We start from the raw sequence: 15,383 nt of genomic DNA, 5'->3' as shown, positions 1-15,383 counted from the left end.
CATCAGTTCTTCGGCAATCAGTCTTCTTTATGGTCCAGCTCTCACTTCCATACATCACTACTGGGAAAACCATAGCTTTTACTATACGGACCTTTGTTGGCAAGGTGATGTCTCTACTTTTTAAGATGCTGGACATCTGTGCTACAGCGCAACCAAAGCGTGTCCAAAAAAAATCCAGAATATATGTGGTATGAAAAGTCAGCAAGAAGTTACAGGACATGCACCAACTGGAAACCAAGAAATATGAGCAGCTTGAAACTTTTGCAAGTGTAAACCACCCCAATTTATGCATCATAAATAGGATGAATGAAGGATGCTCTTCAGCCAACAGAAATGAGGTTCCTCAAAGAGAAAAGGCCTGTCAGATCTCAGGAGATGGAAGGCCCTTGGCTTCCCGCAACCCAATATGGATGAAACTTCTTCAAGAAGAGCTCTATTTAGTTTTTAAAAAACAAACAAACAAACAAAACTATGGTGGAAGCCATTGAAAAGGCACACTTGATTTGCCACAGAGTAATTGATTCATAGTAGATGGAAGGTTTATGAGCTTGCTAAAGCAGTTGACATGGCAATGTCCTTCCAGACTTCTACCTAGTCTTGTGACACCAGAGTTTGACCAACAGCTCCTTGGGCTGCGACAGACAACACAGAGGTCCTTTTGTTCCCTGCTGGGTGGGGAGCCCACATTGATGTTGGTGGGCGGGAGAAGAGAACCTCATGTGGGAGATGCAAAGTCAGATAATTGACCACAAGGGAAATTGTACCCATCTCTGGGCCTAGTCTCAGCTTGGCCCTTTGCTCCTCTGTGCTAACTTCTCCCGGCCAGCAACTGAATCACAAGAAAAAGTCTAGAAGAGACCTACATGGGGCGCAACTTCAGCAGGCTGGCAACGACTAAAAGCCCTGGAGGCCTTTTGATGCCTTTTCCATTTAGCTTGTAGTGATGGATAGCAGAGAAGGCTGCCAAAGGCTAGAGCAGGGGTCTGCAACCCGCGGCTCCGGAGCCGCATGTGGCTCTTTTACACCTTTACCGCGGCTCTGGGGCGGATACTAGCGAGGGGAGGAGGCGCATTGTGTGCCCCAACACTCCCCACTGTGGTGGGCGCTGTACTGGCTGTGACGTCGCATGGGGGCGGTGCGTGCGTTAGTCACGCACCGTCCCGACGTCACCTTCCCGCCCGCCCGCTACATTGTAAGGGGCATGTACGCTGGTCACTGCATTGAAAGGGGGCGTGTACGTGGTCACTGTTTTGAAGGGGAGTGAAGAACACACACACACAGGGGTTTATTTGACATCTAAGAATTTGAACTTGTATAAAGACAACTATGAAAAGTGTTGGTCAGAAATCAAAAAAGATCTAGAAATATGGTCAAATTTGAAATTGTCAATGTTAGGCCGAATTGCAGTTATTAAGATGAATGTATTGCCTAGAATGTTATTTTTGTTTCAAACATTACAAATCCTTGACAAGATGGATTGTTTCAAGAGGTGGCAGAAGGATATTTCGAAATTCGTCTGGCAGGGCAAAAAACCCAGAATAAAATTTAAAATTTTGACGGATGCAAAAGAAAGAGGGGGATTTGCCCTGCCGGATTTAAAGCTCTACTATGAAGCAGCAGCGTTCTGCTGGCTGAAAGAGTGGCTGCTCCTTGAGAATACAGACATTTTGGACTTGGAAGGTTTTAATAATGTATTTGGTTGGCATGCATATTTATGGTATGACAAAATTAAGGTGCATAGGGCCTTTAAAAATCACATTGTCAGAAAAGCTTTATACAATGTTTGGATAAGATATAAAAATCTGTTGGAACACAAAACCCCTAGATGGTTGTCACCTCTGGAGGCTAAAGCGCTGAAAAAACTCAATATGGAGGCCAAATGGCCGAAATATTGGGAAATTTTGGAACAAGATGGAGATAAGTTGAAGTTACAGAGTCATGAGAAATTGAAACCTAAAGTACGAGACTGGCTCCATTATTATCAAATAATGGAGGTGTATAAACAAGACAGGAAAATTGGCTTCCAGGTGGAGAAATCAAAATTAGAAACTGAACTGTTAGAACCCAATACTAAGAACTTGTCAAGAATGTATAATTTGCTGCTGAAATGGAATACACAAGATGAAACAGTTAAATCAGCTATGATTAAGTGGGCTCAGGACATTGGTCATAACATTATGTTTGCTGACTGGGAATGGTTGTGGAACACCGGGATAAAATTCACGGCATGTAATGCCTTAAAGGAAAATATTATGAAAATGATTTATAGGTGGTACACGACCCCAGTCAAGCTAGCAAAAATTTATCATTTGCCTGATAATAAGTGTTGGAAATGTAAAGAGACTGAAGGTACTTTTTATCACCTTTGGTGGACATGCCCGAAGATTAAGGCCTTTTGGGAGATGATATATAATGAAATGAAAAAGGTACTCAAATGTACCTTCCCTAAGAAACCAGAGGCCTTTCTCTTGGGCATTGTTGGCCAATTGGTGTCAAAAAAAGATAGAACTTTCTTTATGTATGCTACGACAGCAGCAAGAATACTCATCGCAATGTATTGGAAGACACAAGATCTACCCACTCTGGAAGAATGGCAGATGAAAGTGATGGACTATATGACATTAGCTGAGTTGACTGGCAGAATCCGTGACCAGGGGAAAGAGACGGCGGAAGAAGACTGGAAGAAATTTAAAATCTATCTTAAGAACTATTATAAAATAGATGAATGTTAAAATGTCGAGGTTTTGAGAAGGAAAAGGAGATTACAGCGACATAAGACTAAGTTGAAGGAAAAATTAGTAAGACGTATGTTTGATAAAATCTAGATAGAAGTTGCTGAAATAATTTTGGACATTGGGATGCACAAAGGGGAGGTATGGGGGAGTCCGAGAAGCAAGGGATATGAAAGAAAGGTTATGAAACTATACATGTTTGTTTGTCTTTTTATTTGTTTGTATTGTTAAAATTTTTTGTAAAATTAATAAAAAATTTATATATATATAAAAAGAACACACACACACAAAAAGGTAACTTGTTAATTTAACGTTTACAGTGGTACCTCGCAAGACGAAAAGAATCAGTTCTGTGATTCTCTTCGTCTAGCGGCTTTTTCGTCTTGCGAAGCAAGCCCATTGAAGGATTAGCGGATTAGCGCTATTAGCGGCTTTTAGCAGCTTATCTGCTGATCAGATCAGCTGATAAGCGGCTTAGCGGCTTAGAAAAAGGGGGGAGGGGAAAAAACCAGCAGGAACTCGCAAGACATTGTTGTCTTGCGAAGCAAGCCCATAGGAAATTCGTTTTGCGAAGCACCTCCAAAACGGAAAACTCTTTCCTCCAGCAAGTTTTCCATCTTGCGAGGCATTCGTCTTGCGGGGCACCACTGTATTTCTATGAGGAGGAGTAATTCGGAGGGGTCAAACAAAGAAATAAAAAAAAGTGACATAAAAGTTATTTTTATAATGAGGAGTTTTGCGGCTCCCATGTTTTTTTTCTTCGGAAACGGGTCCAAGTGGCTCTTTTTGTCTTAAAGGTTGCAGACCCCTGGGCTAGAGGCTTCAACGACACCAACCCCTCAGAAGATCTCCAATTCAATGCTCCCTTCCATTTCTCTCCTTTCTTACTTTGTGGCAGCAGATAAAATAACAAGAAAAGCTGTTGCAGGCTCAACTAGGCCTTAGGAAACAGTAGGAATAGTCAGAAGTCCCGAGAAACAATGTTTCCTAGATGTTATGCTTTCAGTGGTGTGTGTTTGCCTGAGCTTGAGTCTGGACTAAGAATTCTGAGCCCCTGTGTTCTGATTCAATACATGATATCCAGTCACAGAACACTGCAGGATTTGGGCCACTGACAGTGGCGTAGCGTGGGGGGTGCCAGGGGTGCCGGCCGCACCGGGCGCAACATCTGGGGGGGCGCGAGTCCAGAGGGAAGGGACAAGTTCCTTCCTCCGCCGGGCTCCCCGCCGCCACCGCCAGCCTTGCGCCCCTAGCGCGCGCGCGCCCCCCGCCGCCGCTGCGGCTGCGCTCCACTCACTGCTCGCAGGAGGAGCAGCCGCTGCAGCAGCGCCGACGCCGCCACCGACCCCTGGCCGGGCACGGGCAGCCTCCGCACCCCGCCGCCGACGCCATCCCCTCGGCCCAGCCACAGGCGGCAGCTGCTTCTGCCGACTGGGAGGGAGGAGAGCTCCGAGGGGCCTCGCTGCGCCTAAACCCTCCGAGAGGAAGCCGGCGGGCGGGCGAGGGTCTCCCGGCAGAAGGAGGCGCCGCTGGCTCCGGCTCTCAGCGCAAGTCTCAGCCGGGGGGGGGCGAGGACGGAGCACGGCTGGAAGCCCCGGGACCCGGCCGGGAGGAGGAGAGGCGCTCGCCAAGCCCGCCGGCTTCCTCTCGGAGGGTTTAGGCGCAGCGAGGCCCCTTGGAGCTCTCCTCCCTCCCAGTCGGCAGAAGCAGCAGGAGAGGAGGCGGCGGGCAGGCACCCGAGGGGAGGGGGCTTCGGCTGCCTCAGCCCACGGGGGCTCCGCAAATAATAAATTTAATAAATTCCTGCTGAGCCTTTGGGGGGATCCTTGGCTCCTTCACTCGCCCCCAGCCCCAGTGGCATAGCGTGGGGGGTGCAGGGGGGCCGGGCGCAACATCTGGGGGGGCGCTCGCACTCAAGTGCTAAAATCCATGGGTTAGGGGGCGCAAATTACTTGCCTTGCCCCGGGTGCTGACAACCCACGCTACGCCACTGGCCACTGACATTGGCTCTTAAACTCTGAATTATGATTCGCAGCTTGGGAGTTTAGACAGCCAATCATGCTGAGAGTAAGAGCAGCCCAGACCTTCAGAAACGTATATAAGCAGGTGCTTTGCCCCTGTTGTCCAGTTCTGTTAGTTCAATAAAAGTTCTTGCTGTTATCACTGTGTCTTGCTTCGTGGGAATACACCTACACTTCAGCCCTGATGACCACTAGTATAGGCCACAGCAGAGGTCATTCTCATTGTTTCTACCAAGTAAGAATCAGTGACGAAATAGAATGGAACAGTTGTAGTGGCAGGGAAAGTTGATTCTGGGATTGTGGTTGGGTTAATTGCAACCTGAGCCAAAACATTAGAGGAATGTGGGCTCCATTTGTAATTACCCGGGAAATTCCAAACCAAGAGTGTTCATATTATTAATTCCCCACTTCCAAATCCCAGTTGCTTCCCTGGTCTCCCAAAGTGGTCAACAAAGTGGTGGGAATCTCTCTGGCAGAGAGGTTCCCTTGTTGTTTAACCCCAGCATCTGGGAAGCAAAGATGAAATGCCTCTGAATATGAAGTTTGCCATTGATTCTTATATCCATGTGTTATGTACTGAGTTGAATACGATCCAAAATGCAGCAGTCTGATTGGTCCTAGAACAATAGGATTCAGAATGCAGTAGTCTGATTGGTCCCAGAACAATAGGATTCAGAATGCAGAGTCTGATTGGTCCACAGGAGCCACCCAATCCAGCTCCAGGTGGAAGTGAATCCGCAACCTGATTGGCCTACAGGAGAATCCCGGAATTAGCCAATCATGCGGGGCCCATTGTGTAAAAAATGTATATAAAGCAGACATTCTGGGGCAACTTCCATTTCCTCCTCACCACTATGAGCTGAATAAAGGGCATGAAATCCACTCTCGACTCCGAGTATATTTCACCATGAATTTGTCTAATCCTTTTCAAAAGCCACCTCTTGGGCACTCTTGGTGGATTCCAAACTTAGGGAGAACTCTGTTGATATCCCAGGTCCTCATGGGACATGGGAAGAGTACACCATTGTCACTCAGGCTATCTAGGGCTCACCTTACCTGGGAAAAGGCAACAGCGAACCAGTGTACAGTGGTGCCTCGCAAGACGAAAAGAATCCGTTCTGTGATTCTCTTCATCTAGCGGTTTTTTCGTCTTGCGAAGCAAGCCCATTGAAGGATTAGCGAATTAGCACTATTAGCGGCTTTTAGCGGCTTATCTGCTGATCGGATCAGCTGATAAGCGGCTTAGCGGCTTAGAAAAGGGGGGAGGAAAAAAAACCAGCAGGAACTCACAAGACACTGTTGTCTTGCGAAGCAAGCCCATAGGAAATTTGTTTTGCGAAGCACCTCCAAAACGGAAAACGCTTTCGTCTAGCGAGTTTTCCGTCTTGCGAGGCATTCGTCTTGCGGGGCACCACTGTATCTCGTTGACACGCTTCCTTCAGTTGGCAACTCATAACATTCTCCATCAGCTGAAGCTTTTGAACAGTCATCAAGGGACATCCCTCATATTCAGTGGGAACAGGACTCAGCATCCTTCACGTGTTGAAGTTTTTGAACGGTCATCAAGGGAAGGCCCTCGTATGTGATGAGGCTGGAATCTTACCCAAACTTATAATGGCTGGCTGGGATCTCTTGAAATTCCATGTCACTAAGGCAGCGGCATAGCTAGCCGCTCGGGTGCCTGGTGCGGGGGCATGTCCTGCAGCCAGGGGTAGGGCAATCCATCCATGGGGGCGGGGCGAGCCTCTCTGACACTTGGAGCCTCTCCACTGCCTTCAGCTGAGGGAAAGGCAGTAGGCAGACGCATGACCCACACTGCTGTTTCAGGCACTGCAGAACCTGCAGGTACCTAAGCCACCACGTCACTCCTAAAAAGTTTTGTGAGCCCAATTTTAAAAAACAAAAACAAAACTTCATTTTGTCACACACACATGCCTCAGTGATGGCACCTGGGGCAGACCGCACCCCCCACACCCCATTCATCCTCCAATGCACACTCTGAAAAAAGATACAGTCCAGTGTTCCCTATCTGGGTGGGAAACACTTGATTGATTTTAAGTCTAATCTTCCTTGCTCCAGATTTCTAAAGTGAGCTCTCAATTGTTCCTACAGTCTGATTGTCTTGGAAACCATAAAGCAGCATTAAGTTATTGTCAATTATGGTAAATTTGTTGTCAGCTCCTAAGCAGTTTGTTAGATGAAGTAAATTGCCCCTGAGGATGGAGCTGAGCTTGCAGACTCACAAAAGAAAAAGAAAGAAAGAAAGAAAGAAAGAAAGAAAGAAAGAAAGAAAGAAAGAGGAAGGAAGGAAGGAAGGAAGGAAGGAAGGAAGGAAGGAAGGAAGGAAGGAAGGAAGATTTGAGCTACCTAACTTGTTGTAATTCGCTGGAGACCCATTTTAGAGCCAAAACCACATTTGTTTCATCCATGACAGAACTTCTACAGTATAAACACAAAAATCTAATTAAAGACCCAGTAATATTGAGGGGTATGCATTCACAAGCAACAAGCAGTTAGGAGAAATGTCCTTATCCCTGCACTTACCCTGTGAAACAATGTCCGTTTCCAAAAAAATTCCAACCCAAATTAGACAATCCACGTGAGCCTTGACTATTTATTTATTTATTTATTTATTTATTGAAATCCCATTAAACCATGGCTTTCATCAAGAAGGAAATACGCCGAGTTAATTGATGCAAAACAAAAAACAATGCTGATGGTTGTTCTGTGTAAAGAAATTTAGGCCAGGAGATACGCTGTCTGAAGAACAATTTGCATCCGATTGGCCAGTCTGCCATCCACCACATGACAACTTGTGGATATATTTATTTGGGGCCCGCATGAAGGTTTCCCGCTTCTAACGGCAGCTCAGCTACCAACCCTCTGTTAACAATGGAGCGTGTGGCGAAAGATAGCAAGCCGAACACCGCAGGCAAGATGACCTTCCTTTCTCGCACCGAAACATTTGCAGCCGCCCATAGGCTGAACAGGTAACAACGGGGAAGAGGGAGGATGGAGGGTTGAGAGGAAAAAAACATGTTTCGAAGGTGACCAAAGAGCCCACGATTTCCCCATCCCTGGAAGGAAGCATAGATGTGCAACCTCTCAGAAGACTGGCTGCCCAATGGATTCTAGTGAGTATTTCCTGTACCTACAATTCTCCGGACATAAGGAACCAGTTGCCCCAAGATAGCATCTCTGATACTCCTATCGTTCAAAGGGCAAATAGAGCCAAAGGGCAAATGTTAACCAGGTTTGGTCTGCAGGATAAGAACAATGGGTGTTATTGCAGCAGTTTCCTTCCCAAGTTCAGGAAAGAGACTCATCTGTAACCTTTATCTCAGCTATGCAATATGAAGCGTTGGGTTTCTTAATGCATTCTAGCTCTCCCCACTTTCCCCTATACGACCTGCCCCACCCTGCAACAAAGGTGAGAAAGGATGTCTAAGGAGGTTGAGAAGCTATCATAACAGACCCTCCAAGTGCCCTCTTTTCCAGGGACAGTCCCAGACTTACAGAAGACATCCCGGTTTCTGATTTGATCCCGGAATATCCCGCTCTTCCTTAGGACGTTCCTATTTTCATTGGAGAAATGTTGGAGAGTATAGAGTTATGTGACCCCCAAGCCAAGGAGATTAAGTAACTGTTTTGTTTTGTTTCCCTTGTATAGGGAAGTTTTTTTAATGTTTAATGCTTTATTATTTTTATTATGCTTTTATATATGTTGGAAGCTGCCAATCAGATGGGTGTGGTATAAAGAAAATAATAATAATAATAATAATAATAATAATAATAATAATAATAATAATAGGATAGGACATCCATATTTTCTTCAGAGAAAGTTTGGAGTTTATGTCATAGGTTTCTGTCTCCAGTGACCATTCAATCTTTCCACTGTTTACTCTGTTCATGAAGCTGACAAAAAAAATGTGCAACAGTAGGCCCTAGATGTCTGTAAAAAGGGGAATTAAAAGAGGATTTCATCAATGATGGCACTAGAAGGAAAATGGACACTTTTGTCCAAGTCAGCTTTAAGCTAGACAGAGGACCTTCTCGATAGTGGTGCCCGCCCTGTGGAACGCCCTCCCATCAGATGTCAAGGAAATAAACAACTATCTGACTTTTAGAAGACATCTGAAGGCAGCCCTGCTTAGGGAAGTTTTTAATGTTTGATGTTGTATTGCGCTTTTAATTCTGTTGGGAGCCGCCCAGTGTGGCTGGGGAAACCCAGCCAGATGGGTGGGGTATAAATAATAAGTAATAAATTATTATTATTATTATTATTATTATTATTATTATTATTATTATTATTACAGTATTATTATTATTATTATTATTACAGTATTATTATTATCATTATCATTATCCGACTTGGAGGTGCTGGGGACTGAACCTGGGATTTTCTGCATGCAGAACGGATGCCCTAACCACTGGGCTACAGCGTCTCAGTATATACTGACAAGCAGGGTTCTGGGAAAGGTTGCCAAGTGGCAAAGCTTCTCATGGCCCAGGGAAAAAAGCATTTCTCCCACCTACTAATGTTCACAGTTAAAGGCACAGGAACTGGGGTTGGTATATGAAAGACAGCAACCTGAGTTCTGGGGAAGAATGAAGAAGAAATTATTTATACTTGGGGGAAAGGCAACGTGATTGTTGTAGCTAATGCTGCTTAGATTGCTGACAGAGCCTCCCACCCGGGTTGAGAGGACGTATTCCAGAGGGGGACATTTGAGTATCTCTTGCAAAACACACATGCATATAACAAGAGTATTGCGGCACCTGGAAGACAGATTAAAAGATTTATTGTAGAAAGTGCTTTTGTGAATAAAAGCTCGTATAAATGAAGCGTTGCATTACACACACACAGCAAAAGGCAGCAAAAGGCAAATGGTACAAGGTGTGCTATTTCTCTCCAGAGTTGGTGACAAGGTAGATCAGGATTTACTGGTAGACTTGCCAGAGATAAACAAGGACATGGACTCCCGGTTGTTTCACAACAGCCATTTGGTTGGCCATTGTAAGAACAAGATGCTGGACTAGATGGGCCACTGCTCTGATCCAGCTGGCTGTTTTCTTGGACTGCCTCTATTAATTGTTGTTGTTGTTGTTTAGTCGTTTAGTCATGTCCAACTCTTCATGACCCCATGGACCAGAGCATGCCAGGCACTCCTGTCTTCCACTGCCTCCCACAGTTTGGTCAAGCTCATTTTCGTAGCTTCGAGAACACCATCCAACCATCTCGTCCTCTGTCGTCCCCTTCTCCTTGTGCCCTCCATCTTTCCCAACATCAGGCTCTTTTCCAGGGAGTCTTCTTTTCTCATGAGGTGGTCAAAGTATTGGAGCCGCAGCTTCAGGATCTGTCCTTCCAGTGAGCACTCAGGGCTGATTTCCTTGAGAATGGAGAGGTTTGATCTTCTTGCAGTCCATGGGACACTCAAGAGTCTCCTCCAGCACCATAATTCAAAAGCATCAATTCTTCGGCGATCAGCCTTCTTTATGGTCCAGCTCTCACTTCCATACATCCCTACTGGGAAAACCATAGCTTTAACTATATGGACCTTCCTCTATTAATATAGACATTTAAAACAGCGTTGATGGAATATCTTTATTGTCAAGGTCAAGTGGCTATGGATTTTCGTTGCTCTTTTTGTTTTAACGTTATCATGTTTCTTCTGTTAAAATTGCTGGCATTCCTACAAGAGAAAGGTTCTTTTTCCCCCTTCTAAATTATGCAGCTGTGATGAAGAACGCTCGGAGTAAAAAGGCCTTGTGCTCAGTTCTGGAACTGAAAGAAAATTCCTGGGCTGAGCATGTGCTCAGAGGCCCTGTCCTTTTGTTCTGAGAGTGTTTTGCATCCAGTTTGCGAGGCTCAGAGTTTGAAGAAAAAGTCAAAAGAGATGCTGGAAGCTTGCTCCTCCCTGATCTATGCAAAGCGCAGCCACATGAAATATAGGTCCAGCAACCAAAAGTGAGGTTCAAATAAAACAAAGAAGACTTACAAATAGCTGCAAAGAAGCCAGGTTGGGTATGGCTCAGTTTTTTAAAAATAAGGGCTGTTTCAGAAGTATCCAGTCTTTGAGGGTCCATTTTGAGTCATCCTTGCTAAGTCACTGACAATAGACACAGTCTCAGTGTACAAAAGGCTTCCTTCTCTGTTCCCATCTGCAGTTAGATTGCCTCTCTTGCTGTTTTCATCTTATTCCAGTTGGCTGCTTCTTTTTCTCAACCCTCACCCTCTGTCTTACAGCAAATCTCTGAATGAGGAGGCGAATAGGAAGCTGTTTGGGAAATGCAATCAGAGCCACGGGCATAACTACAAAGGTAAGAGCAGTGAGCCTTTCTAGCATTGATGATGATGATGATGATGATGATACATACTACCTCCATGTAAAGACTGGAGCAAATTCTTCTACAGGCAAACAGGGGAAGGGGAAGGGTGATAAGCTTTGAAAGGCATTCCTCTTTCTGGTGGGAAGAGACCCTGCTCAGTGTTTTTCCTGCTGGAATCCGAATGGAGATTTTTCTCACCAGGGGCTTAGAATCCAGCAGTGTGTACAGTGGTACCTCGGGTTAAGTACTTAATTCTTTCTGGAGGTCTGTACTTAACCTGAAACTGTACTTAACCTGAAGCACCACTTTAGTTAATGGGGCCTCCTGCTGCCGCCACACCGCCGGAGCCCGATTTCTGTTCTTATACTAAAGCAAAGTTCTTAACCTGAAGCACAATTTCTGGGTTAGCGGAGTCTGTAACCTGAAGCGTCTGTAACCTGAAGCGTATGAAACACGAGGTACCACTGTACTCAGCTTCAGCTGGCAAAATCGAGTGGTCAAATTCCCCAGGACTGTGCCTCTTTGGGGTTGCACACTTGAATGCTCTTCTGTTGGGGAAGAGGGGAGACCTTGCATGCGGAAATGTAGCAGCACATCAGGCTAGTTCTCTCTGACGTGCTCATTTTCAGTGTTTTCTGGAGGTGGGACAGCGCTAAAGCATGCAAGTGGGAGAGCTTTACCACTTCCCCCACCTTCATACCTGTATTTTTCCTTATTGCAGAGGAGATTGTATGTTTCAGCAAGAGATGTGCTTTACCCAACTCTTTGCTACCACCTTGTGGTACTGAACTGGGTCTGCAATTAATGCTAACAACTCTCTCACAGTTTCTTCTTTCTCCTTTGCAGTGACAGTGACCATATGTGGAAAGGTAGGGCATTTTCCTTTTGTTGCTCTTTATTTTGAAAACAAGTTTTGTGCTTTTACCAAGAGTCTGAGATTCTCAGCAGCACTTGAGATATGCTGCTGCCATGTTTCAATTCACCACTGACTCCTGTGGGATAGGATCCCTTGACTAGAGGCCGCCTTGCAGGATCAGAACCAGTTCCATCCAGCTCAGACGTCTGTTTCCAACCATTTGACCACCCCAGTACCTTATAGGTCACATATAAGCAGAGCACAATGACCATGTCTTTCCCCTGTTGTTTGTCCCTAGTACCTGATATTTAGAGATAGACTGCATCTGCAAATGGAGGTTCCATTTTAAGCCAATAGCCATTGATAAATCTCTTCTCCGTGCATTTATCCAATCATAACCTCTTGTGATAGTTCCTAGCATTGGTCCCCCCCACTACTGTTAATAGTATTATCATAGTAGTAGTATTCAAGAGCAGTTCTAAGTCCTGTCCTCTGAACACTCCAAGGGTTAAAAAATAAAATTATTATTATTGACGCCATTTTTAGTAAAAAAATATATATTAATGTACTTGTATGTACAGCACCAGAAATTCTGAATATTAAATGATATATAAATACCTGGTATAAAATCATCACCATTATTACCATTGCTATTATTTAACTTGTCTTACAGATTGACCCCATCAGTGGAATGTTCATGAATATTTACAAGCTTCAGGAATATATGAAGGTAAGTCCAGAGTTATGAACTTCAGAGGCAAAGTTTAGAACACGGATCGGCAAACTAGGGACCGTGGGCCAGATCAGGCCCAATTGCCCTCAGGATCCGGCCCGCGGACATTCCATGGATCGGCGATTCTGTTTGTTAATTTTTTCCCTGTTTCCCCCCTGGTGCCGCCATTTTGTTTTCAGCGCCATTTCCCCCCTCTCCCTCTCACACACCACGGCGCCTCCTTCCTCCCTCTCCCCACCATTCTCCCCGTCCTCCATAGTGGAGGAAGGGGGCTGGGCTGGGCTGAGCGCCATTTTGGGCAGCGCCTTCTCCTGTGCCAGCCTTCTCAGGCTATTCATCCCGCCGCCGCCGCCAGCCTCTGCCGCTCGCAATGGCAGGCAGAGGAGACGCAGTTGGCAGCGCACAGTGCCGCGAGCGGCAGAGGTTGGTGACAGCAGTGGCGGGATGAGTGGCTTTGCAGCAGCATAGGTAGGCAGGGGGAGGGGAGGGGAAATGAGAGAAGCCCCCTCCGCTGCGTTTACTTCTGGGGGATGGTGAACCGGCCCCCTCCAAAAAAAGTTTGCTGACCCCTGGTTTATAACTTCATAATCCCTGTTCCCAACCAGATCTTTGCTCTTATTTTCAGGAAGCCATTATGGATCCGCTCGACCACAAGAACCTTGACCAGGATGTTGATTTTTTTGCCAGCGTTGCAAGGTGGGTAGCTGTTAAGTTTGTGTGCAGTCTCCACTGCCCACATTTGTAAAGAGTGCAGGAGACTTGCATCCATATACAATGTCAGATGTGGGTCATGGTCCTGGTTTTGGGGAAACAGCCTCATTGGACCCACAGGCTAGAGGTGCCTCCTCCCCAAGCTGCTTTGTAGAGACCTAGCAGGGATGGCTATGAGGGCAAAACAAACAGCCACAGGCAGAACAACTTAATGCTGTTACTCTAGAAACAAGTTGCTCAGACCAAAGGACCAGGCCAGAGGTTTCCATTTTATACTACCATTGGGAATCCGATTGGCTCCTTTATGTCACATGGCTGGAAAGCCACCTGCTGGTCAGCTGCATAAGTGACCCTCAAGTACAGCAAAAAGCAGGCTGGTTGCTCCCTCTTCCAGAAAACTGGCACAGAGGTGCATAGACCATGCCTGGCTTGTGTAAGTTTGTCACAGCCTGAGGCTTGAGAGAAGAGCCACACCATACATATATATAACCCACAACTGTCCTGGATAAACCAGGAAAACCATTTTGGGCACCATGCTCTCACGCAGTTTCGGGTCGTGATCTCACACGGCTCCCCCAAATTCCCAATTTTGCCCACCGTGCTTGGAAAAAGCCTTCTTGTGCAGGTCATGTGAGTGCGGCCTGGAAGATGGTGGCCCCGTTTTTCCCCACTTCCCCAAAAGAATCATGGGAGCTGTAGTTTTCCCATGCACAGAGAGAGCTACAATTCCCAGTACGTTTCACAAACAATAGTTCCCAGGATTCTCTGGGGAAAGAAGCCATGTTCTTTAAATGTGTGTTTAAATATTTGGAGTGGGTCTGCCATGAGACATCCTGTGCCTTATCCAGACTAAAGTTACATCAGAGTAGAATATACACAGATTTGATTTGAAGTCATGGGCGAGAAGCAACAGGGGTAAAGAAAGGCAGGTTTGAAGGCAGCGCTACCTTTATGCAGAAAAACCTATATTGTGGAGTCTCTTCCTTTTCCATATCAACCTCTCTGCTCTTCCTCCAGCACAACAGAGAACTTAGCCGTGTACATATGGAACAACCTTGAAAAAATCCTACCAGATGGATGCCTGCACAAAGTCAAGGTCTATGAATCCGACAGAAATTTTATCGTATACAAGGGGGACTAAAAATCCACAAGGAACAGGGGGCGGGGGTTGGCTAGGAGAGTTATTCTCCCATATATTGTATTAACACTCATTGTTGATTTAATGTGACAAACCCCTTTTCAGAACATTTGCAAACTATTCTGTATCTACAGTGAAGAGATGCCTCCAGGGCCTTTTACTGCAGTATTGCAGCTTTGTTTAATCTGTTGGTTAAAAAGATCTGCAAAAGCCATGTTGTGACATGTGTGTAACCTCATTCTTCATCACAGCATTATCCAGCAAGGGGATAGTCCATTACATTAAGATAGTTCACATGCGTAAAGGCTGGCTGCTGAATATAAGACTGGCTCCGTTGCAAAGCTCTGGGTGCGAAGAGATGCAAGAATCCTGGGTTGGAGCCAATGCTGGTCCTAATCTGAGTCAACCCATTGAAGCTAATGGGCATGGCTGAGGACTCATCTAGACTTCTGCTTGTCCTGGCACTTCCCCCTACGGAGACCCAATCTTTACGCTAAAGTGGAGCAAACGTCAACAACCAGGGTTTCTGCAGACTGACATTTGCTCTGATTCAGTGTTAAAGAGCAGGTTTTCCCAGGGGCCAATGGAAAACTGCTCAGACCAAGAAAGCATGGGACAAGCAGGAAAAAAAGCATGGGACAAGCAGAAGTATGGATGAACCCCGAGTTTCACTAAATCCAACAGGCCTGCTTTAAGAAAGACTAGCAGTGGATATAATCTTCTGCTTCTGCAAGTGGACCACATGCAAAAGGCTGTCAGGTGGGGCTTCTCTGATGACCAAGTGATGGATCCCATACAACTTTATATCCCAACAGCGATTGTGTTATCCTTACAAAGCCAGCTCATAATCCGACTGCTAAAC

General features: G+C 45.7%; 1 protein-coding gene across 1 annotated transcript; it reads left to right on the top strand.

Annotated features, from left to right (window-relative positions):
• Positions 1–7,583: 7,583 nt before the first annotated feature.
• Positions 7,584–14,735, top strand: LOC309519862 (6-pyruvoyl tetrahydrobiopterin synthase-like). Its single transcript, XM_082201116.1, has 6 exons — positions 7,584–7,743; positions 11,001–11,074; positions 11,930–11,952; positions 12,613–12,669; positions 13,298–13,368; positions 14,401–14,735. Exons 1-6 carry the CDS (start codon positions 7,646–7,648, stop codon positions 14,522–14,524), a joined length of 447 nt encoding a protein of 148 aa, XP_082057242.1. The 5' UTR covers positions 7,584–7,645; the 3' UTR covers positions 14,525–14,735.
• Positions 14,736–15,383: the final 648 nt, after the last annotated feature.

The sequence above is a fragment of the Podarcis vaucheri genome (assembly GCF_965113315.1).
Source record: "Podarcis vaucheri genome assembly, chromosome: 15".
Taxonomy (NCBI): domain Eukaryota; kingdom Metazoa; phylum Chordata; class Lepidosauria; order Squamata; family Lacertidae; genus Podarcis; species Podarcis vaucheri.
The sequence above is the reverse complement of the archived record's forward strand: the minus strand, read 5'-3'. Positions and strand labels throughout refer to the sequence as shown.